The 21,025-nt window shown below is 53.3% G+C and overlaps 1 protein-coding gene and 1 long non-coding RNA gene across 8 annotated transcripts in view; one reads left to right on the top strand and one right to left on the bottom strand.

Moving 5' to 3' along the window:
• Positions 1–10,137, bottom strand: part of LOC309397921 — a 19,619-nt gene extending 9,482 nt beyond the window's left edge. The window contains exons 1-2 of the long non-coding RNA XR_014176329.1: positions 10,009–10,137; positions 710–835 (exon numbers count right to left, since the gene is read on the bottom strand). This is a non-coding gene — a long non-coding RNA (uncharacterized lncRNA). The remainder of the gene's footprint in view (positions 1–709; positions 836–10,008) is intronic.
• Positions 9,697–21,025, top strand: part of GDPD2 (glycerophosphodiester phosphodiesterase domain containing 2) — a 15,009-nt gene continuing 3,680 nt past the window's right edge. For 2 of the 7 annotated variants that reach the window (XR_014176328.1, XM_081964361.1), the window contains exons 1-14: positions 10,169–10,308; positions 12,102–12,238; positions 12,633–12,736; positions 13,096–13,189; positions 14,824–14,883; positions 15,277–15,375; positions 16,767–16,974; positions 17,154–17,299; positions 18,027–18,109; positions 18,234–18,384; positions 18,977–19,192; positions 20,033–20,184; positions 20,624–20,771; positions 20,897–20,979. Coding sequence is in view for 6 of the 7 variants with exons in the window: in XM_081964361.1 (XP_081820487.1) it covers positions 12,137–12,238; positions 12,633–12,736; positions 13,096–13,189; positions 14,824–14,883; positions 15,277–15,375; positions 16,767–16,974; positions 17,154–17,299; positions 18,027–18,109; positions 18,234–18,384; positions 18,977–19,192; positions 20,033–20,184; positions 20,624–20,771; positions 20,897–20,979 (1,646 nt within the window). In the remaining variant the exon portion in view is untranslated. Of the gene's footprint in view, positions 9,885–10,152; positions 10,309–12,101; positions 12,239–12,632; positions 12,737–13,095; positions 13,190–14,823; positions 14,884–15,276; positions 15,376–16,766; positions 16,975–17,153; positions 17,300–18,026; positions 18,110–18,233; positions 18,385–18,976; positions 19,193–20,032; positions 20,185–20,623; positions 20,772–20,896; positions 20,980–21,025 lie in introns of those variants that run through there. The other 5 variants (XM_081964360.1, XM_081964362.1, XM_081964358.1 and 2 more) reach the window with 4 other exon arrangements.

Genomic DNA, 21,025 nt, shown 5'->3' with positions numbered 1-21,025 from the left:
ATAGCTGCCTGTTTTCCTGGAACCTGCCCCATCCGTCTCGTTGGGAAACCCCGTCCAGCAACCGCTACTACAGCCCCTTTTGTTCGAGTGCATTTCCAAATATTGCTTTATTTGTCTCTCTCCCGGGGGGGGGGGGAGGGAAGAGTGGCTGTATTCGTGAGAGTTTCCTCCCCCCACCCAATGTCTAACCATGTTTGTATTTTAACCCAATAGCTTTTTGCGTCCCTACACATCCACCACATATGACAATATGTCCTTGGCAATTGGTGACGTTTCCAACATTTAGCTGATTTATCCTTAAACATTTCTGGTAAACTTTCAGGTGTCCTGTGCCATCTATAAAACATTTTATATAAATTTGTATGCTGTCACCATTGTCAATTTATAACTCCTTTTCCATAGTTGTTGCCATTTTTCTGGTTCTATTGTGTATCCAATTTTTGGGGGCCCATCTTATCATTGTTTCTTTAACCTCTTCTTCTTCTAAATTTATTCTAAGTAGATAACTGTCCAATGTCACCTGCCCTCATGCCCACCCTTTCCTCCTCCTCCTCCTCCTCCTCCTCCTCCTCCTCCTCCTCCTCCTCCTCCTCCTCCTCCTCCTCCTCCTCCTCTACCATTTCAAGGGAGACACTGAGTTCCTGTTCTTGCTCTTCTGCTGGCCTCAGTTATTGCTAATTGATGCTGTAATAATCTCGTTCTGACTTACTTTATTTCAGTCCAAAGCCTCGCGCAGCACGGCCATTCCTCACAAGGAGCTCGGACCTGTCCTCCTGATCCTTTTGGCATTTCAGAGCATCTTGTTCTAAGTAGAGAACCAACCCCTTGCAAAGTTCTTTAAACAAAAAAGAGAGAGGTAAGGGAAGAAGAGAGGAATAGAAGAGAGGGTAAGGAGGGGGGAAGAGGAGGAGAGAAATGAGGAGTGGAAACGGGAGGGAGGAGAAGGAGAGAGGAAGGGGAAGTAGAGAAGGGAAGGATGACAGAGGGAAGAAAGGAGGTAGGGAGGGGGAGGAGATAGGGAGAAGAAAGTGATGGATAAGGTACAAATATGGTGTATGGAGAGCAGAAGAGCCAATAATTATTTTTGGGAGTTGATGGTAAGACGAATTGATGTAAACATTTAATAATACAATACGATATTGGTTATGTAATAGTATACATGTGGTTATTTGTTATGAAAATCAAAAAATAAGCAAAAAAGGGCTGCATTGATTTGCATAGTGTCCATTTTCATTCCCATCCCTTGCCCAGGGTCTCCGGGGGCATCGCAAGGGCAGCTGCTTCATGAGCTGGAAGCCTTTTCGGTCAAACATCCACCCATCTTGGGCAGTGGGCCTGCCAGAGTCCTGAGGAGGAAGCTGTTCTTCCTGGACAAAGAGAGGGGCCTGCAGAGGCCACACCCTCCATGCTGAATGACCACTCAGCTCCCCAGGTAATCTGCAAATCAGATTCCCTACCACAAAGTCCCGCCACCCCCACCGTTCTGGGCAGCTGAAGAGGCCGAACAACTCAGCAGGAATTCTGTCCCCTCCACAATGTGACGTCCAGCAAAACAATGGGCCTCCCCTTCCCCATGACTGCAACCCAGCTAGCTATTAATTAAACGCACCAATATTCCTTGTCCCTGTAATGAGGTTGTCTTGAGTCTCATTACTCATTTACTGCTCACTGCATGACAATTAAACCAGCGTTCCTCCTCACTTCCACGCAGCTCAGGGCTTTCAGCTTCTCTCCCGTGGGCTCCTTTTTACCTTTGGACTAAACTCTTAAACGGCAACGAAGACAATATGCAGCAGCCATTAGTAGAAGCTGAACGTAGCCCAGGCAAAGAGGAACAGATGAGGAAGAAACTCAAGTCTGCCTTGATTGTCTTGATTCTCCTCGGTGTAAGAGGGAGGGGAGGGAAAAGGCGGTTTGGATTCCACGAACCTGTTATTATGAACTTTTTTCAATAAATGTTTCCTGCAGCGTCTGTTTCCTGACCCAGCCGCCTTCAAAGCCAAAGCCAAACCACAAAAGCAACCGGCCTCCTCTTGGTTGGACCATGAGACCCAACCAGTACATTTCCTACAATTTATTCTCCACCGACCTCACCTGGGGAAAACCAACACTTTCCATCCAGGGGTGAAATTCAGCAGGTTCTGACAGGTTCTGGAGAACCGATAGCGGAAATTTTGAATAGTTTGGAGAACCTGCAAATACTACCTCTTGGCTGGCCCCAGAGTGGGGTGAGAATGGAGATTTTGCAATATCCTTCTCCCAGGAGTGGAGAGGGAGTGGGGACTTTGCAATATCCTTCTCCCAAGAGTGGGGAGGGAGTGGAGATTTTGCAGCATCCTTCCCCCAGGAGTGGAGTGGGAATGGGGATTTTGCAATATCCTTCTCCCAAGAGTGGGGAGGGAGTGGGGATTTTGCAATATCCTTCCCCCAGGAGTGGAGTGGGAATGGGGATTTTGCAGTATCCTTCCCCCAGGAGTGGAGTGGGAATGGGGATTTTGCAATATCCTTCTCCCAAGAGTGGGGAGGGAGTGGAGATTTTGCAGCATCCTTCCCCCAGGAGTGGAGTGGGAATGGGGATTTTGCAGTATCCTTCCCCCAGGAGTGAGGTCAGCCCTTGCAATGCCATGTGTCTGGCCAGCCAACTTTGAAAGCCTGGTGTTGGGGGAAGAGGGGGGGTGCTGGAAAAGAAATGTCAGCCCCAATAGGCTGTCTTCAGCCCTAAGACTGAGCAGAGAAGCCTTCCACAGAGTCGGGCCCTGCAGCAGGCAAGATGAGAGAAGCCACGGATCTTAGAGGGGTCCGGTTTGCACAGGAGTCGAGTCCCGGATGAATCCTGAAAGGCAAACTAGCCATCCCAGTCTTATTTTAGCAGAATGGCTGCTTTGGCCATTCACAGTGAATCCTGGGGGAAAGAAGCAATATCTAAGACCCTGCAAGGCCAGAGAGGGAGCCCAAGGCCTCGGGTCCCAAGTTCTAATTACTTCTGCAAAGCTTCCAGCTCTCCGTTCGAAGGCCTGGAGCGCAGTCTGGCCTGGCCTCTTGCAGGTTGCTCGATTTGCTTCTTGCCCTCCAGTGGCAGGTCTCCTTCACCTCCAGGGCACCCGGCTTGCCAGGATATTCCGTAAGGTCTGGAGCGCCTGGGAAAGGACGCCATTTCCCAAGTTTGGGGTCCTCCGAAGGGAAGGGGGAGACCCCCGTGTGGTGGAAGCTGTGCTGAGGATGGATCCCTTCCCTTCAAGGTCACTGTGCCAGCAACGGGAAGTGCCAGCTTGAAGGCGCCGGTTCTGGAGCCTGCCCTGCTTTTAACTAAATGGGGAGGGGGGGAGAGGGGGAGCGGAGTGGAGCAAGCACCTTTCTCCCGCGTGTTGCCGTTTGTGTTCATCCCCTTCACTTTGACGGATCTGCCTCTCCGAGCCAAGCTCGGGGCACAGCAACACAGCAGCTGGAAAATTAAAAGATTAAGCTCCTACCAGCCATTGCTAATTATTTCCTTTTTTGTTTCCGTGAGAGGCTGCCGGGGAGGGAAACGATCTGCGCACCACTCACAGATTGCCTCCGTGCACATGTGAGACGAGTTGGATGCTAGCACGGAAGCAGAGACCCCCGGTTTCCTAACACAAACATTGACAGTATCGTGGGGCCATTCGCAAGACTTCGCCTGAAGGTTTCTGGTAGGAGCTTTGGAGACATCAATAGTGCCCAACTCCCTTCAGAGAGTGATTCTACACTTCCTCCTCCTCCTCCTCCTCCTCCCCCTTCTCTCTTTCTCTCTCTCTCTCTCTCTCTCTCTCTCTCTCTCTCTCTCTCTCTCTCTCTCTCTCTCTCTCTCTCTCTCTTTCTCTTTCTTTTGGCCTCCAGCACTTCCTTAAGGTCATTCTGGAAAAACCTTGCCCCTTCGTTCTACGTTGCTTCTCTTTGATGAGCTTCCATCCATTGGTTTTCTTGTCCTGCCTTCAGGTGCTTTTGAGAAGAGTCTGTCCACCACCCCTCCACACACACACACACCTTCTTCACATAAAGGATCCACATGCTGCCCCCCCCCCAACTTCAATCCTTTCCTTTCTTCCAAAGAGGAGAAAGACCTCCGCAGAAGAGTTACGCTACCAACAGGCTCCTCCGTCTGTGCCCAACTCTGTCGAGCCCCAATAAGAGGGGAAGGAGCAATCAGGAGGAAACACACGGTGGCTTCTGACTTTTAGAAGGAAGGCGATAAAGGCCGTCATTCCAGAAAGCACCATCCTCCCCGGGGCTGTGCAGTGAATTCATGAGCCTCTCTTTGTTTGAAGGCATTTTCCTCACACACAGGCCTTTGAGAAGCAGTGCGGGCTAACCTCGAAGTAGATTCTCATTGTCTGAACATTGACAGGAGCACCAGAAGGTGCCCGGCACACAGCCAGTTGCTGATGCTCCTTTTAACATCTCTCTTCAAAGTTCAGAAATGCCCAGCAGATCTTGGAAGGGGAATTACACTTTGCTATCAGATTGACCATTATCATCAAAGCCTCCTTCTGCTGCTGCTGCTGTGGCTTCTAGACATGAGATGCGCTTAACCTTGGGACCATTTTTTCTCCTCCTCCTCCTCCTCCTCCTGGATGAAGGACATTTAGGCATCACTTCCTTCCTGGGCAGACAGAGGCCACCTGTGCCGCCGGCAGAAACAAGTTCAGCCAAGCCCTGGTGGGAAACGGCTCCAAGCGGCCTGGAGATGGCCTCAAGACCAGTGGGATGGAGGGGAGATGCGCAGGGTGCCACATCAATGGGACCAAGTCATGCCCACCTGTGTTCCATGCAACGGAGACACCAGAGAGCTTCGTAACATGGATATTTAAGGCAGGTTAAGGACACTGCAGGATCCGCCATGGTTCCCTTCACGGAAGCGTCTCCATTGCTCACTTCAGGAAGGCAGGAAGAGTCTCAGCAAAGCCCAGGAAAGGACAGGAGGCTCTCCTTGGCTCTGAGCACCATGGATCTGCTCCTATGGTGGCCAGCACCGGTGTTTAATTCTGCTTAGAAGGAAGGGCCTTGGGCTTCCGGGTCCTGGAACAACTCCACAAAAGTCTTCCAGGGGGCTAAGAGTTAGCCAAGCCCTCCCTGGCCATCTGGAGGGAGCCTTGGAAAAGCCCTTGGCCCAGAAGACCTGCAAGAAAGACACTCCTATCCTTGCCGGGATGGGAGTGTCTTTGTCCTCCAGTGCATCTTCATTATACTCCAATCTTGAGTCGCCCCCATCGGCCCTTTGGTCCTTGAGCTCCAAGAAGGATCCCAGCCCCATGGCTCTGCTCGTGGTAGGCGGCCATCCCCTCCCTTTCTCCTCTGGAGGATCCTGCTCTAAAGATTCCTCACCAGGAGCTCCAGTAAGAGACGGACTGAGCAGGCTCAGCTGAAGGGCCTCCCTCCGGCCGAGAGCTCGTTCGCTTCTCCCTACAAAGGACGGGTTAACTTGGGATGCAGAGTTGCGCCAAAGTCCTCTAACTGCCGAGGGAATATGCTGCCCTTCCACCAGCTCTGCCTGGATGGTCCTCCTATCCTTCTTTGCTGCTGATAAACCTGTGGAGGAAGGCAGCTCTTCCCCAAAGTCTTGGGCGCCACGTGGGGCTCAGCTTCTGCAGTCTCCGGCCTTCAAAAGGCATGAAAAACGGCCTTTGTCTTAACCGCTTCCTCCTCCTCTCTCCAGCTGCTCCAGAAATATCCCCGCCAGGATCAGGGTTTTATGATGCCACGGATGGCACCTAGCAGGTCAATATTGCCCTCCAAGTCCTGCACCGATCAATAGATAAAATGTTTATTACAGTCCTGGGCCAACCAACAAGGGAGCCGTTCTACGGCTGCCATAATTCACCGTAAAACTGACAATAAAACATATTAGGATCTGGAGACTTTAGAATCTGGCAGAAGGGCTCCTTTTCCCATGAGCCACAGAGAAAGAGCTGCAGCTGGGAGACCGTCCCTGGAGGGCCTTATAGAGCCGTCCTGAATACAGATGAACAAGCCCTCCCCAGGGGGGGGTCTCTCCGGCCCCCGACTGCTCAGCCCCAGCAGCCCATGGAGTTGTAGGTTATGCACGGATTTTCTCTCCTGCAGCTGCTGGATGTTGAAAGGCATCCACTCCTGTTGCTCTCGGGGGTGTCTGTGGGGTGATCAGAAACCTGAAGGTGGGGGTGTCAACCGTGCATGAGAAGCCCCACCCTTACTGACCTGGCAGCCCCTTCCCAGCCGATGCCCTTGCAGTGGTCCCTGGGGAAAGTAGGCGAATTTCCCAGAAATGAAAGATGTGTGCATCTTGTCCTGGAGAAACATCCTCTCGCCCTGCAAGGGGGCAGCAAAAACAGGAACCCCACCCCCGCTTGGGCATGATTCCTGTCTCTGCCAACCCTTGCAGTGGTGACTGACAAGGCAGAGGGCATTCAGCCTGGATCCAGTCCAGCACGGAAGGCAACTTGCCAGAAGCTCTCCTCAAGCTGCCACCTGCTCATCAAGCAGAAGCTGTGAGAAACTGCAGGCCACCTCTGCAGGGGGCGGGGGGGTAGGACCCCTTTCAGAAGCCAAGAAGGAATTTCTCAGTTGCTCTGCCTCAGAGGGGTTCCATTGGGTCCTTCCCCCCCACCCAGACCCTCCCCAAGGAGGACCAAAGAGTTTCCATCCTGCCAGGGGCCCCATAACCCAGTTCTTCCAGGGCAGTGGTGAAATTCATTTTTTTAACTATCTGTTCTGTGGGCGTGGCTTGGTGGGCATGGCAGAGGAAGGATACTGCAAAATCTCCATTCCCACCCGACTCTGGAGCCAGCCAGAGGTAGCATTTGTCAGCTCTCCAAACTACTCAAAATTTCCACTACTGGTTCTCCAGAATCTGCTAGATTTCATCCCTGCTCCAGGGCCCCCACTTTCTCCACCCCCTTTCCAAGCCAAAGAAAGCGGGAGCCTGGTCTGGGACTAAGACCCCCCCAGATCGCACAAAGCCTTCCTGAGTTGGGAGCCACTAGGGACCCCTCCAGATGCAGTGGAAGCCCCCCTCGCAGCCATCTGCACCCTCCAACTGCCTTCCAACTCCCCAGCTGCCCCTGGTGGGACGGAGAGCCAAATGAGAAGGGTCCCAGCCAACCCTGCAGGGACCACAGAGACCCCATCAGAGGTGGTGGCACCTGGAAACCTGCAGGACAAAGAGGGGGCTGCACCCCCTTCCTCTCAACCAAGCTTCAAAGCAGGAACATTGGGGGGGGGTGTTCTGGGAGAAGCTTCCAAGGTTTTAAAGTCCTTGTTGGAGATTAAGGGTTCTTTGGTGCCCCCTGCTGGCCTATGGAAGCAAAGCTGTCAGTCCTTATTTGCAAAACAAAAAAACCACCAGAACAGGTGAAGGTATTAAATATACTCTGAACCCAGGAAAATGTTTAATCCCCTTGTGGGATGAAGATTAAAACATTTCCCACCTGACACTTCATGCCTCTTCATGGAAGAGCTGCAGAAATGGAAAGGGAGCCTCATAAAATGCAAAGGGGAAAATGGTGTTGGTGGTCAATTGTTCTCCAAAGTTGCTTCAGTTAGCGTCCGAACGTTTCATTACCGGATTAGGTAACAGCATCAGCAGAATTTCAGAAACAGTCACTGCCTCTATTGGAGCTGCATTTCTGTCTCAGGGAGGGCGGACTCGACTCAGCTCAACTCAACTCAGACCCTTCTTTGATTCTCCAGGCTGATCTTCAAGGGAGAAGCTCCTTTCCAAGGAAGGGAGTAGGAGTAGGAGTGGGTGTCGGGGACCACCTTTCAGGCCTTCCTGGCAGGGGTCCAGGCTCCTAGAGGGACCCCACATGGATGGGCCTGTGCCACTCCTGCCGGAAGAGGAGGCATGGTGGGGTGCAGGAAGAGGGTTGTTCTGACGGAGGCTTCCCAAGAGCATGAAGCAAACTCCTGGTCCCGACAAAAAACCCTTTTATTAATTTGCTGTGAATTCTGCTCCTTCACATCCAGCAAAGTCTTTTAAGGGAGGATTTACAGTCACAGATCTTATCTGGCTTGGAGAGCTGACAGGCCGATCTCTGCAGAACTTAGCTAGGAGTCTCGGAGAGTCACGAACCAATTAAGTGAACTAATTGTCTCCTGCAAACTCCACTCCCCTTTCGCTCCTCTTTTATTTCCTCTGGGAGGGGCCATTCACAGTCCACCTATGGCCTTACTCCCAAGTCGACCCCTCTTCTTTAGCTTTTCCCTTCATCTGGCCACTCTGCGCATGCGCACACTGGGAACAGGCTCCAGCTGTTCTTCTGCCTCACTGATGTCTGACACTGAAGGCAGCTGAGAACTGGCATACGGCCCTGGGCCCCTCTCTGCCTCTGACACAGAGCCCTCATCAGAGCCTTCCCCAGCCTCCAGGACTGGCCCAGGTTCCTCCCCAACCTCCTCACTGTCCGAATCTGCTGCCAGCTCCACTGGCCACTGGTGGGCCACAGCATTTCTGTCTCAGGGAGGGTGGACTCAACTCAACTCAGGGCCTTCATTGATTCTCCAGAAAGCTGGAGTGCCTGAGGAGGCATGGTGGGCTCCAGGAAGAGGGCCTTCGCTGTTGCTGCTCCTGCCCTCTGGAACATCTCACCACCACCACCCATCATTTGAGGTAGGTCTCAACTCTTCTATGTTTTCCAATGTGTGGTTCTGCCAGCTGGTTTGGGGCCCCGAGGGGTGGGGGAGCCACGCAATGGAGGTGGTTGATTGAGTAATAACAGATCCTATCTCCCCCTCCCACTTCGCTCTGGCTTTTTTAGGGGACTTTATGGAAGGGGCTGGGGTCACACAATGTGCTACGGCCACCTGACATCCACAGGAGCTGATCTGCCCCTGTGCTCAGCCAACTTAGTGGAGGGGGAAACTCCAGCCCCGTGGGCTCCTCCCCCACCACGCACTCCTTCTCCCCCTTGTGCAGTGGCCACAGGCTTCCAGATGCCATGGGGAGCCACCTTGGCCGCTTCCAAATAGAAAGGTGGAGTATGAACGGTTCAAGTAGCCAAGCCTGTTTCTCCACCCCACCTGTTGGCCTGAAGCCTGCCAATGCAGGGTTAGAAGAGGCCAAGCAAGGAGGGAATCCTTTCTAGCAAAGAGGAGCCTTCTGCCTGAGAGGCCCAGGGCTAATGAAGAAACGGGGATTGACCCCCGAGGGAACAGCCGGTCCAGAGGAAAACACCCAGAGACAGAGAGAGAGGGGGAAGGGAGAAGAGGGAAGGGATCAAGAAGAAAGGGAGATGGGCGCCCTTGCTCATCCAGGAGCCAAGATGAATGGGCTGATCTAAACAGGTTTAATCCTTTACTTTCCCTATTTTGGTACTTTTCAACTTTTTTTTTAAGTTTACTTTTCCATACGGAGTAAAAGTGCGCAGCTCCAAAAGAGCCCAGTGTGGCCTGGGCCAGGGATATCCTGCTGCGCCATGTACTTCCTGGGACAACCCACCCACCCCAAATGGAGCAGGGCCTGCCCAGCAATCCCCACACGAGGTCTGAAGATCCACACGGCCGCGGCATTTCCTGTATGACAGGCTGCAGCAGGTAGATAAGAGCCCAACAGCTTTATTTTGATCATAGCCCAGCCTTGCACGGAAAGTACGCGGCGTACGCGGCGCCTAAATGCCAGAAGGCTGAGCTCCAACTTTGGGAAATGGGAGGAAAACACAGAGAGAGGGAGAGGGAGAGAGAGAGAGAGAGAGAGAGGAGTCGAGGCGGCACCCACGCGGGATGCCAAGCCAAGAGCCCCGCAGGTGAGAGCAGAGGAGGAAGAAGAAAAGGAGGAGGGAGCCGGCAGTACCAGTAACAGCAGCCAGCAAAAGCGCAACGCGGAAAGGGAAGCCGAGCCCCCGCCCCCGGCTCTCCCCCCGCCCTCCACGAGGACTGGAACCTTGGCCGAGGTGAGTGACCTGGGAGGCGTCCGCTGAGCGACGGGCGCAGCAAAGGGAGGGCGCGAAGGGCTTGCGGGGATGGGGGGCAGGAGCAAGCAAGCAGACGGGGTGAGCTAAGGGGAAGGGGCCTCACTTGGGAGCCTTTTGGGGGTGGGCTGCCTTGCTCCCCTTTCCCGCTGGACTCGCGGCAGCTGTTGGCATCCGCTTGCAAACTTTCTCTCCGCGGCTTCTATCTCCGGCGGGCAGCGGCGCGGCTCCTCCCTCGGGCTCCCCCGCAGAAAATTGGGAGTTTGCTCACGTTCCCAAAGTCGCGGTTCCGCCACGAAGGGCGTTTATCCCGGAGCGGGACCAAGGGGCGGGAAGAGCAGCCCAGCCTGCCGCCGCCGCAGAGGCGACTCTGGCCGGATCCCAGCTGGTTCCTCTCTGCAGGAAGGTAAAGTTGGAAAGTTCGGGGAAAGTTTTTGTTTTTTCAAAGGACCCAAGAAAGTAGCCCAACTAAGCGCATCCTCCGAGGAGAGAAAGCTTTGTTGGCCCAGGCTGCAGCCCCCTCCCCTCCACGTCCCCCCTCCTCAAACTGCCCCAGGGTTCTTGCAGCGAAGGCGGCTGGGCTTCGGCCAAGTTTCGGGGTGGGGGGAGCCAGGGCGGTCTGCCCCCACCCCCCAATTAAAAATAATAATAATCAATCCCGGCATTGCAGGACTGTCGTTTGGCACGGAGGCGGCGGCTGCTCTCGAGTTGCAGAGCCAAATTCTCCCCCACCGCCCCAGCCCCCATTCCGCTGTCCTTGTGCACCAAGGCCTGACGCCTTGGTGGTCGCCATGACAACCCTTCCCCAGGTCTAAAGGCCCCGGCAAGGCGGGAGGCCCCCCGCGAAGGCTTTTGTGCTGCGGTCCTTGAAGGGGTCCTTCCCTGGGAAGAATGCTGCTGTTGGGCTCCCCCCCCCTCTTCTGACCCAGATGTTGGCCCATGCAACACCTGCAGGGTTTGAGGGCTTCCCAGGGGTCCGCAGTTCGGGAGTGAGAAGGACGGTGGGGGGGGCTTGAGCCAGCTGCAGCAAAGAACCCTGGCAAGAACCTGGCACCCACCCACCCCGTTGCCAGTTGGCCTCCTAACATGCCTCTGCAAGAGGAAGAGGCAGATGCCTGCAAGCTGCCCTTGGAGGGTGTTGGGTGAATAAGGGGGCAGGGATGCTTTAGCTGAGGAGGATTGGGGCTCCTTTGAGATGAGGGCCAGTGGGGAAAGGCCCAAGGGCAGGCTGGGGGTGGGAGGCTGTGTGTGTGTAGGATTGGCATTCATGCCCCTCAGTGCAGGGGCCTCCAACGTGGCAACTTAAAGACTTGTGGACTTCAATTCCCAGGATTCCCCTGGCAGCCATTGCCCCTCCCCAAGACAGGCTTGGTCCACAAGTCTTTTAAATTGCCAAAGTTTGGAGGCCCCTGGCTTAGCATGGGTGCTGCCTACCTTCGCCACGCTTTCAGACCTCTGCAACTTGAGCAGATTTAATAAGCATCCACCGGGGTTTAAAAATCACCATTTCCACACCGCTATGAAGCAGAATGAGACCCTGCCTAGCCGTAGCAGCCTGTAAAGCAGTTTCAGCCTTACTAGTTTGAATCTCTGGATCTGGAAAAAGAATCTCGGTTGCTAACTTGCCTGGAGATTTCGCCTGAGCAAAAATCCAACATGAATCATTTGGTTTGTGATGGGAGAGGGAGGGGATTAAAGCAACTATGTTTAGGGCACAGCAGGAAGGCCCCTCCCTGACGCCCCTCCCCTCTAGGGGCACGGTGAGGGTGAGGCCAGCCTTCCTTTGCGGGCACAGAAGAAGCTGGGCTCCCTCGCCAAAGGCTGCCCCCTGAGCCGGATTTCCATCGGGAGTTTTTTCCCCTTCCACTTTCCCTTTTTCCCACCTGGGTAGAAGATGGCGGGTGAAACAGCTTCCCAAAGTGCCTCCGTGCATTGCGGGCTTGCCCCAACCTGCAGCCTTGGGGTGGGGTGGACGGGCAGGGCTCACCTGGCCAGGTTGCACAGGTTCCCGTGCCTGGCTGGGATCAGCCTTCTGTGGGAAGCTGCAGGGTGAGTCAGGGGATCTGCTGAACTCGCCTCCTGCACCCGCCAGACGGTCCCTGCAGTTCTGGGTGGGCGGGAAAGAGCAAGGGGGCAGGCGGGGTGTGTTGCTGCCATCCCCCACCCCACCCCCCAAGCTCTGCTTGCTTTGCCTTGCAGGGCGGGGCTGCCCCTCCCCCAGGACGTGAGCGGCCATGGCGAAGAAGAACGGGAGCTGCCACGGCTTCTGCACCCGGTGCTTTCTGGGCCTGTTCGGCTGCCACTGGACTCATAAGAAGGGCCAGAAGACGAGCAAGGTGTGTGCGCTTGGAGGGGGGTCTGGAAGCCCACCCCCCCTCTCTACAGAGTCCCTGGAGGAATGGCAGAAGGCCCACATCGTGTCCCTGCTCCCCCCACCTTCTGGGGATGGGCTTCATACGGCTCCTGCGTTTCAGGGACTCCCAAATAAGCCTGTCCTCGATTAACCCACTTGAATTGCATGGAAAGCACTGAAGGGCTGGAGATGCCTCGTTCTTGGGGTGGCACCTCCTCTGCCCCCCTGCCCTGTAGCCAAGAGGGTGGGGAGAATCAGCTGGTGGGGCTGGCAGGGAGGATTTGGCTCCTCCACCTGAACCGCCCCTTGGGGGGGTAGGGGTGTCCCAGGCTGGCAGTGTCTGTTGAGCCCCCTCCCCTCCTCTGCTCCATCCTCAGTGTGACTACGCCTGGTTCTTCCTGCTCTTTTGCATCGCCCTCTTTGCTCTGGCGTGGCTCTACGTGGCCCTGGTCACGCTCAACGATTTCCACAACTTCAACGAGTGAGTAGGAGGCACCCCCTGCCTGCCCCCCCCCACACACACATTGTTCCCCTTTTTGAACTTTGGGTAAGTTTTACAATACAATACAATAGCAGAGTTGGAAGTGACCTTGGAGGTCTTCTAGTCCAACCCCCTGCCTAGGCAGGAAAGCCGATACTGTTTCAGACAGATGGCTATCCAACATCTTCTTAAAGGCTTCCAATGTTGGGGCATTCACAACTTCTGGAGGCAACTTCTGTCCCACTGATTCATTGTTCTAACTGTCAGGAAGTTTCTCCTCAGTTCTAAGTTGCTTCTCTCCTTGATTAGTTTCCACCCATTGCTTCTTGTTCTAAGTTTTATCTGCCCTCCCTGCACAGGTTCGTCTTCCAGAAGACAGAATGGTGGCTGGACTGGTCAGTGGTGATGCTCTCTGTGACAGCCACCTTGGTCACCTACTCCTCTCTGCTGCTGGTAGGCCACCACCCCCTTCATCTTTCCTCCCATGCCCCCCTCCCCTCCTGGCCCAACTTTGCAGTGGTTAGGGGGGTGAAGCTCCCTGATTCTCAGGGTTTCTGTATCGCCCCCCACCTCTTGCTGATGGTATAGGAGGGTTTCAGGATATCTCTCTGCTATAAACTAAATTATCTCCCCCAATTTGGACTCAGTACCGTACTTTTCGGAGTATAAGACACACTTTTTTTTCAGAATTTGTTTTTATTTTTTATTCTCTTACATACCATTTTAAGTAGACATTCACATAATTGTTATTCTTCTTGACATTTATCATTCTTATACATTTATTATTTCATTTAAATAGGTTGTAATATACAGTTTGGGTTGCTTTGTTTACCATCCCTTCCTCCTGGTGTAGGGGGTGGGGAGATTGCCCACCTAATTCTGTCCAATTTGAACTGGAGAAAGGTGGTTGCCCATCCTTCAGAGTGAACTGGCATGCCAGTATAATATCGGCCTCCCCGTATGGCCAAGATGATTCTGTTAGATGCTGCTGTGACACTCCTCCTCTCCCTCCCCATGAATTACCAGATTTTTTGGACTATAAGACGCACCGGAGTATAAGACACACCAAGATTTCGAAGAGGTAAACAAGAAAAAAAAAGGCTTTGCCCTCCCCGGCCCCCAGGGGCACTCTGCAGGCCTCCCAAACCCTCTGCGTGTCCCGGTTTTCGCAAAAACAGTGGGGTAGGGGTTTGGGAGACCTGAAGAGTGGTCCTGGGGGCCAGGGAGGGCAAAAACACCCCCGTTTTTGTGAAAAACAAGCCTGTTTGTGGCCTCCCAAACTGCCCATGCATCGCATTTTAGCCCTTCCCAGCCCCCAGGAGCAGTCTGCAGGCTTCCCAAACCCTCTGCCTGCCCCATTTTTGCGAAAAACAAGCCTGTTTTTGGCAAAAATGGGACATGCAGGAAATGGGTTTCCAGAGACCAAAAATGGCTGTATTCGGTGTATAAGACGCACCAACATTTCCACCCTTTTTTAGGGGGGTAAACAGTGTGTCTTATATCCTGAAAGAGACACCTACAATAATAGAAAAGAAAGGGAGAGAGGAGGAGAGAATGAAAGGAAGATGGGGGAAAGAAGAAAGAGGTAAGGAGAGGAGGAAGGAAGGGAGACAAAGAGAAGGAGAGAGGGTGGGAAGGGGAGCAGGAAGAGTAGGAGCAGGAGAGTGGGAAGAGAAGGGAAGAAGGAAGGGGAAGGAGAGGAGGAAGGAAGGGGAAGGAGAAGAGGAAGGAAGGGAGAGAAAGAGAAGGAGAGAGGGTAGGAAGGGGAAGAGGAAGAGTAGGAGTAGGGGAGAGATAAGGGAAGAAGGAAGAGGAAGGAGAGGAGGAAGGAAGGAAGTAGAGAAGGGAGGGAGGGAGAAAAGAAAGGGAAAATAAAGTGGTGTGTTACAACAGGCGGAAGGGATGGGAAATAAAGCAACCCAAACTGTATATTACAACCTATTAAATGGAATAACAAATGTATAAGAATGACAAATGTCAAGAAGAATAACCATTAGATGAATGTATACTTACAATGGTATGTAAGAGAATAAAAAAAATTAAAAAATTGCAACAACAACAAAAGATTTCCCTTCCTTTCATCCCAGATTTTGGCACTCTGCCTCCAGCTGTGCCATCAGCCGCTGAAGCTGCATTGGCTCCATAAGGTAAGACTTGATTGCCCCCTTTCCTTTCCTTCTTTCCTTTCCTTTCCTTCTTTCCTTTCCTTCTTTCCTTTCCTTCTTTCCTTTCCTTTCCTTCTTTCCTTTCCTTCTTTCCTTTCCTTCTTTCCTTTCCTTCTTTCCTTTCCTTCTTTCCTTTCCTTCTTTCCTTTCCTTCTTTCCTTTCCTTCTTTCCTTTCCATGGGCTGGAGCCGTGAGGTTCTCTGTGCTGCTCTCTTCGTGGTCCCCGTTGGGTGGGAGGCTTCTGAGATCCCCCTGGGATGTCCCCTGCTGGATCTTCCCTTGCCAACACACTCCAGCGGGTCTCCTTTCCTTCCCGGCCGGGGGTCCTTCGGGTGACTTCCTGGGCCTTGAAGGGGTCTTCTCCGTTTCCTCCAGGGCCTCCTCATCCTGACTCTGCTGATAGCAGTGGCTGCTTTTGTGGGCCTGGAAATCCAGTGGCCGGAGCAGTGGGAGAGTGCCCACATTGCTCTGCAGGTAAGGGCCCTAAGAGAAGCCCAGCGCTCCCCTTCCCTGCTTTAAGCCAAGGCACATGCAGAGTTCTCCATCCAGCTGTTCCCCTTCTGTTAGGGGGACTGGCGAAAACGTATGGGGAACGGTTGCAGGAATTGGGTATGACTAGTTTCATGAAAAGAAGGACCAGGGGAGACATGATAGCAGCCTTCCAACAATTGAGGGGCTGCCCCAAAGAAGAGGGAGTCAAGCTATTCTCCCAAGCACCCAAAGGCAAGGCAAGAAACAATGAATGGAAACTAACCAAGGAGAGAAGCAACCTGGAATTAAGGAGAAATGCCTTTATTAACCAGTGGAATAACTTGCCTCCAGAAATCGAAGGTTTTCAAAAAGAGATTGGACAACTGTTTGTCTGAAAAAGCCTAGGGTCTCCTGCTTGAGCAGGGGGTTGGACTAGAAGACCTCCAAGGTCTCTTCCAGCTCTGCGATTCTGTTCTTGTCCCACCTCCTGGCTGAGCTGCAGCAGGTGACTTAGTATGTGATGCCCAGAGAATGGCGACTGGGCAGCCATCAGGTGGGCATATCCGAGGTCTGGATGAGCGGGGCACCCTTTGGGGCTGATGGCCAGACCTTTGGCTCCATGCAATTGGCAGGCTGGGGGCACTGAGTGATAAGACACCTGTGTGCCATTGAGCAGGGGAGACTCTCCAAGGCAGGTATGCCTTGCCACAGGATCAGAAATCATGGCAGCTTCTGGTTCATGGAGAGCAGTAAGAGAGAGAATGTACAATACAATACAATACCAGAGTTGGAAGGGACCTTGGAGATCTTCTAGTCCAACCCCATGCCTAGGCAGGAAACCCTATACCATTTCAGACAAATGCCTATCCAACATCATCTTAAAGACTTCCAGTGTTGGGGCATTCACAACTTCTGGAGGCAACTTCTGTTCCACTGATTAATTGTTCTCACTGTCAGGAAGTTTCTCCTCAGTTCTAAGTTGCTTCTCTCCTTGATTAGTTTCCACCCATTGCTTCTTGTTCTACCCTCAGGTGCCTTGGACAATAGTTTGACTCCCTCTTCTTTGTGGCAACCCCTGAGATATTGGAACACTGCTATCATGTCTCCCCTAGTCCTTCTTTTCATCAAACTAGACCTATCCAGTTCCTGCAACTGTTCAGAAAGACCATTCCAGAACGGTTGCATTTCAGAAAGAGCATTTGGTAAATCCAAGGGACGTTGTGGCTTTGCCTTCGGGGAGTGGGGGTTTAGCCCCCTCCTGATCCAGCTGCCCTTCCCCCTAATCCTGGGAGAGTTCGGAGCTTCTGAACTGTGGCACCTCGGGGCCAGCCTTCCCCCGGGGCCAACTGTGGCTCCCTTGGGAAGGCCAACCGCCTTGTGTTGTCTCCTGCCAGGCCACCGGCCCCTTCCTGCACCTTGGAGCCGTGGCGGGCTTGACGTTGCTTGCTTGGCCAGTAGCAACCTGCTTCTACCGCACCTCCCATGCAGGTACTGAGGGGGGAGGGGTCCCTTATGAAAGACCGGCTGGGGAATTCTGGGAGTTGAAGTCCACAAGTCTTAAAGTTCCCACGTTTGGACACACTTGCTGTAATTCAACTCAAGGTACACACCTCCACACTAGGGATGCGGGCAGGGAGAAAAGATTGCTAGGATGAATGGAGAGAGAGATGAAGAGCAGTCAACTCTCATCGTTGGCAGACGGCTGATGAGGGGATCCAGCAGCCAACCTCAAGGGGGCCCCACTGACCGCTTTGGGCCCTCTTCCATTTGTTTTGCTGCAGCACTCCGGGGGCTTCTCCTGGTCTCGTATCTGGGCGTGATGCTGGCTCTATACCTGGCCCCCCTGGGCATCGACTCGCCCTGCTTCCTGGAGCAGAGCCAGCTTCCTCCCAAACCATCTCTGTTTGGGCACCGGGGGGCTCCCATGGTAAGTCCCTGCCCCTCCGTTCCACACTGGCCCTGGAAGGAGGCCGGCCGGGCTCCCAGGAAGGAGACCCTGCAGAAGCCCTTCCGGAAGCTGGGATATCTGGGGGCTTCTCCCCATCCCTGGGAATTGTATGATGCAGAGCCTCAACAATGGTGAAGCACCAGCTAGAAGATGGTCAAGTTCCTGGATGGGTTTTTCTGTAGTTTGGGGGAAACGGGGACTGCCTTCAGCTATCTTCCCCAGCTGTCCCAGATGTGTCAGAGCTCACTGTGTATGATCCCAATGTCTGGACTGGGGGGGTGAGTTGAAACCCAACATACCTGGAGTGCACCAGGTTGGAGAAGCTGTTTGGAGATCTTCCTCCTGAAAACAGCTGGGCCGGTTTCAAGACAGATGTGTCCTTAAAACTGCAGCAGTTTTTCCATGCTGGGATTTTTCTGCCTTTTCCTCTTGGATTAAATGGTATGGGCAGGGGGGAGTGGACTGGAAGACCTCCAAGATCCCTTCCAACTCGGTAAAACATTTGGAAGATGTCCCAGCTCCACCCCTTTTTCCTGAGAACCCTCCCACCAGTCCAAATTGCTCCATCTGCAAAATGATCTGTGGAACCACCCTCCTGGAGAACTGGGTGGTGGGCTCCACAGGCTCTGCCTAGGGGGTCTCAAGGGGGGAGGGGTTCCCAACCCCTCCACCCCCCCCGCTTCACCTTCATTCCTCCTCTCTCCAGCTGGCACCAGAGAACACCCTGATGTCCTTCCAGAAGGCCATCAATTGTGGCCTCAGTGTCTTGGAAACGGATGTCCGGGTGAGGTAAGGGACAGGCTGAACAGTGTTGGAAGATTTTGACAGCGGGGGGGAATGCAGGTGCTCCCTCTCCCCCCCCCCAAGAAAGAAAGGTCTGGGATCCAGGCGTTTCCTTCTTCTTTCACTCCAGTGCCGATGGGATCCCTTTCCTCATGCACGATGAGACCCTTTTACGGACCACAAATATCCAGGAGGTCTTTCCCACCCAAGGCCACGCCAAGGCCACCGCCTTCAATTGGACGCAGCTGCAGCAGCTGGATGCCGGCAGCTGGTTTTTGCAGGTGAGAGCAGGATGGGCCCCCTGGATCCAAACAAGGTCTGATTAGGGTTGGTTGGACTGAACATTTGGCTCTTTCATCTGGATTTGGTTGATTTGGGCGGGGGAAGGGGAAAACCACCTTGGATTCTGTGGAGAATCCCTGTTAAGGAACATCTGGGTCAGAAAGCAGCTGGAGCAGGGCCTGGGTCCTCACTGTTACAAGTAGCCACCCATGAAGGGGCTTGTGGCTGAGGTCCTTACTCTTGGGAGAAACCTTCCACGCTCTTCTTAACTCTTGGCCTCCAGGAGTCTCTTTTTCCGCAAATAGGAATCTCACTTCTCTTGCTACTCACACCTAACAATCGAGGAGGGGAAATAGATCTCCCCTCTGGCAATTCCACAGGTCTTTTCTGCCAGAAATGCGCACGCATCTAGGGGGTGTTGGGATTAATGGAAGGTCTGATTTAAGCTTCTTCACTGATGGGAGAACCTCTGATGTACTCTGAGAAGCTGGATTTGCATGGAGAGCCCAGAAGCCCCTCCAATCCCAGGGCGTGATTTGACCTGGGTTGCCGTACAGCCGCTGGGCTCACCGCCTCCCTTCCCTCTGCCAGAAGCGCCCCTTCCAAACAGCCTGGAGCCTCTCCGAGGAAGATGCGGCGCAGGCTAGGAGGCAGCACGTTCTGTCTCTGAAGGAGCTGCTGGCCGAGGCCAAGAAGCACCAGGTGTCCATCATGTTTGATCTCTTGCCACTGGAAGACCCCCACTACGAGCGCCTGGTCAACATCACAGTGGAGACCATCCTCAAATCGGGCATCAACCAAGAGCTGGTGAGTTTTCCCTGTGGCAAGAGAGCCAAGGCCATCTTCTAAGCTGCCCCCAAACATGCGGAGAGCTTATGAGGCCGGAGAAAGGGACGAAGTAGGCCCCTTTGAAAATGTGACTCGGGGACAGTCTTATGCTACCTGTCCTCTCCAATCCGTGAGCCTGGAAAGGAACATGACCCAAGTCAGATCTGCCCCAGTTCCAAATAATCGGAGCCAAGCCCTGCCTGCCTTAGTAGTATACCCGTATTTTTCGGAGTATAAGACGCACCAAGGTTTTGAAGAGACACATTTTTTAAAAAAGTTTTTGCACTCTGCAAACTTCCCAAAAATGGCCCGTTTTCGCAAAAACAGACCCGTTTTTTTTTTTTTAAAGGGCATGAACAGCCTTTAGGAGGCTTGTAGAGTGCTCCCGGGGGGGAGGGGGGGAACAAGCAAAAAATGACTCATTTTTTGTCCCCAAAAAAGGGCATGGATAGCCTTTAGGAAGCTTATAGAGTGCTCCTGGGAGCCAAGTGAGAGTAAAATTGAACAAAAAACAGCCCATTTTTTGCTCATTTTTGCCCTCCCAAAGCCCCAGGAGCACTCTTAAAGCCTCCTAAAAGCTATGCACAGCCATTTTGGTGAAGAGGCGGGGTTTCGAGAGGCAAAAAATGCTATATTCAGTGTATAAGACGCACCCAGATTTTCAGCCTCTTTTTTGAGGGAAAGGGGTGCGTCTTATACTCTGAAAAATACGGTATTTCCAGTTCCTGGGGTCCTCATTGTGGTCCTAGAACTGGAGATACTCCCGGCCCTACAAACGGTGAGTAGGCCCTGCTACATCCTCTCTCTTCCCCGACCCAGATCCTCTGGCTGCCTAATAAGTTTCGGATGGATGTGAGGCAGTCGGCACCCAGGTTCCGGCACATCTATGGCCCGGAAAGTTTGGACAACAAGACGAGAAAATTCCCGCGAGTCAACCTGGCTTACCAAAAACTGAGCAGCAGAGAAATCAGGTTAGAGCTGGGAAGGGCAGCTCTTTCTTGATCAGGTCAGGGCACACCTGGGGAGCTTTATACAACTCTTATCTTTCAATCCCAGCTCAGCTTTTATGAAGGCAGACAGTTGGGAAATGTGTCAGGTATGGAAAGCAAAGATGTCTGAAGCCCCCCCCACCACCACCACCGATTGACAAACGGGACCGGAGGGCTCAAGCAGAGCAAGGGGGCTCAACGTAACTTCCCTCCACCCCCACCCTCAATAACCAGTTAGCAAAAGGAGCAAAGCAACTGAGAAAAGACTCGTGTCGTCTTCAGATTCCTTGTTGCACAGGGAGGCGACAAACTCCCAAAGGCTGGGATTATGTAGCTGCAGCCTTCCTGAAGCCCTTGCATGCAAATTTTGTGCTATTATGGGTTGGTATATTTATTGGCAACCCCCCCTCCCCTTCTGCAGGGAATACCACCGTAACAACGTCTCAGTCAACCTCTTTGTGATCAACGCTCCATGGCTTTTCTCCGTCCTGTGGTGTGCTGGGACTACTTCGGTTACCACCAATGCCTGCCAGGTGCTCCAGAAGATGCAGCATCCCCTCTGGCTACTGGTAAGACCCCTGGGGGTGAGTGCAGGGCTACTGCTGTGTCTGCTGAAGCCCACGCTGAATCCCTAGGAGGAAAGGGCTTCACCAGGCAGCTGTCCGGCCTGATCTTCCGTCCGTCTTCCTCCCAGCCTCGTGCCACCTATCAAATGATCTGGATTGTGACCGACTGCGTCTCCCTCCTGCTGGTTCTCTCGGCTTTCTTGCTGCTGAAGTGAGTACCAAGCGAGCAGAGATGAGGAATCTCGGTCAGATAATAG

Source organism: Natrix helvetica (assembly GCF_964273705.1).
Source record: "Natrix helvetica genome assembly, chromosome: 11".
Lineage (NCBI taxonomy): Eukaryota > Metazoa > Chordata > Lepidosauria > Squamata > Natricidae > Natrix > Natrix helvetica.
Note: the sequence above shows the minus strand (reverse complement) of the source record. Positions and strands in the feature narration are given on the sequence as shown.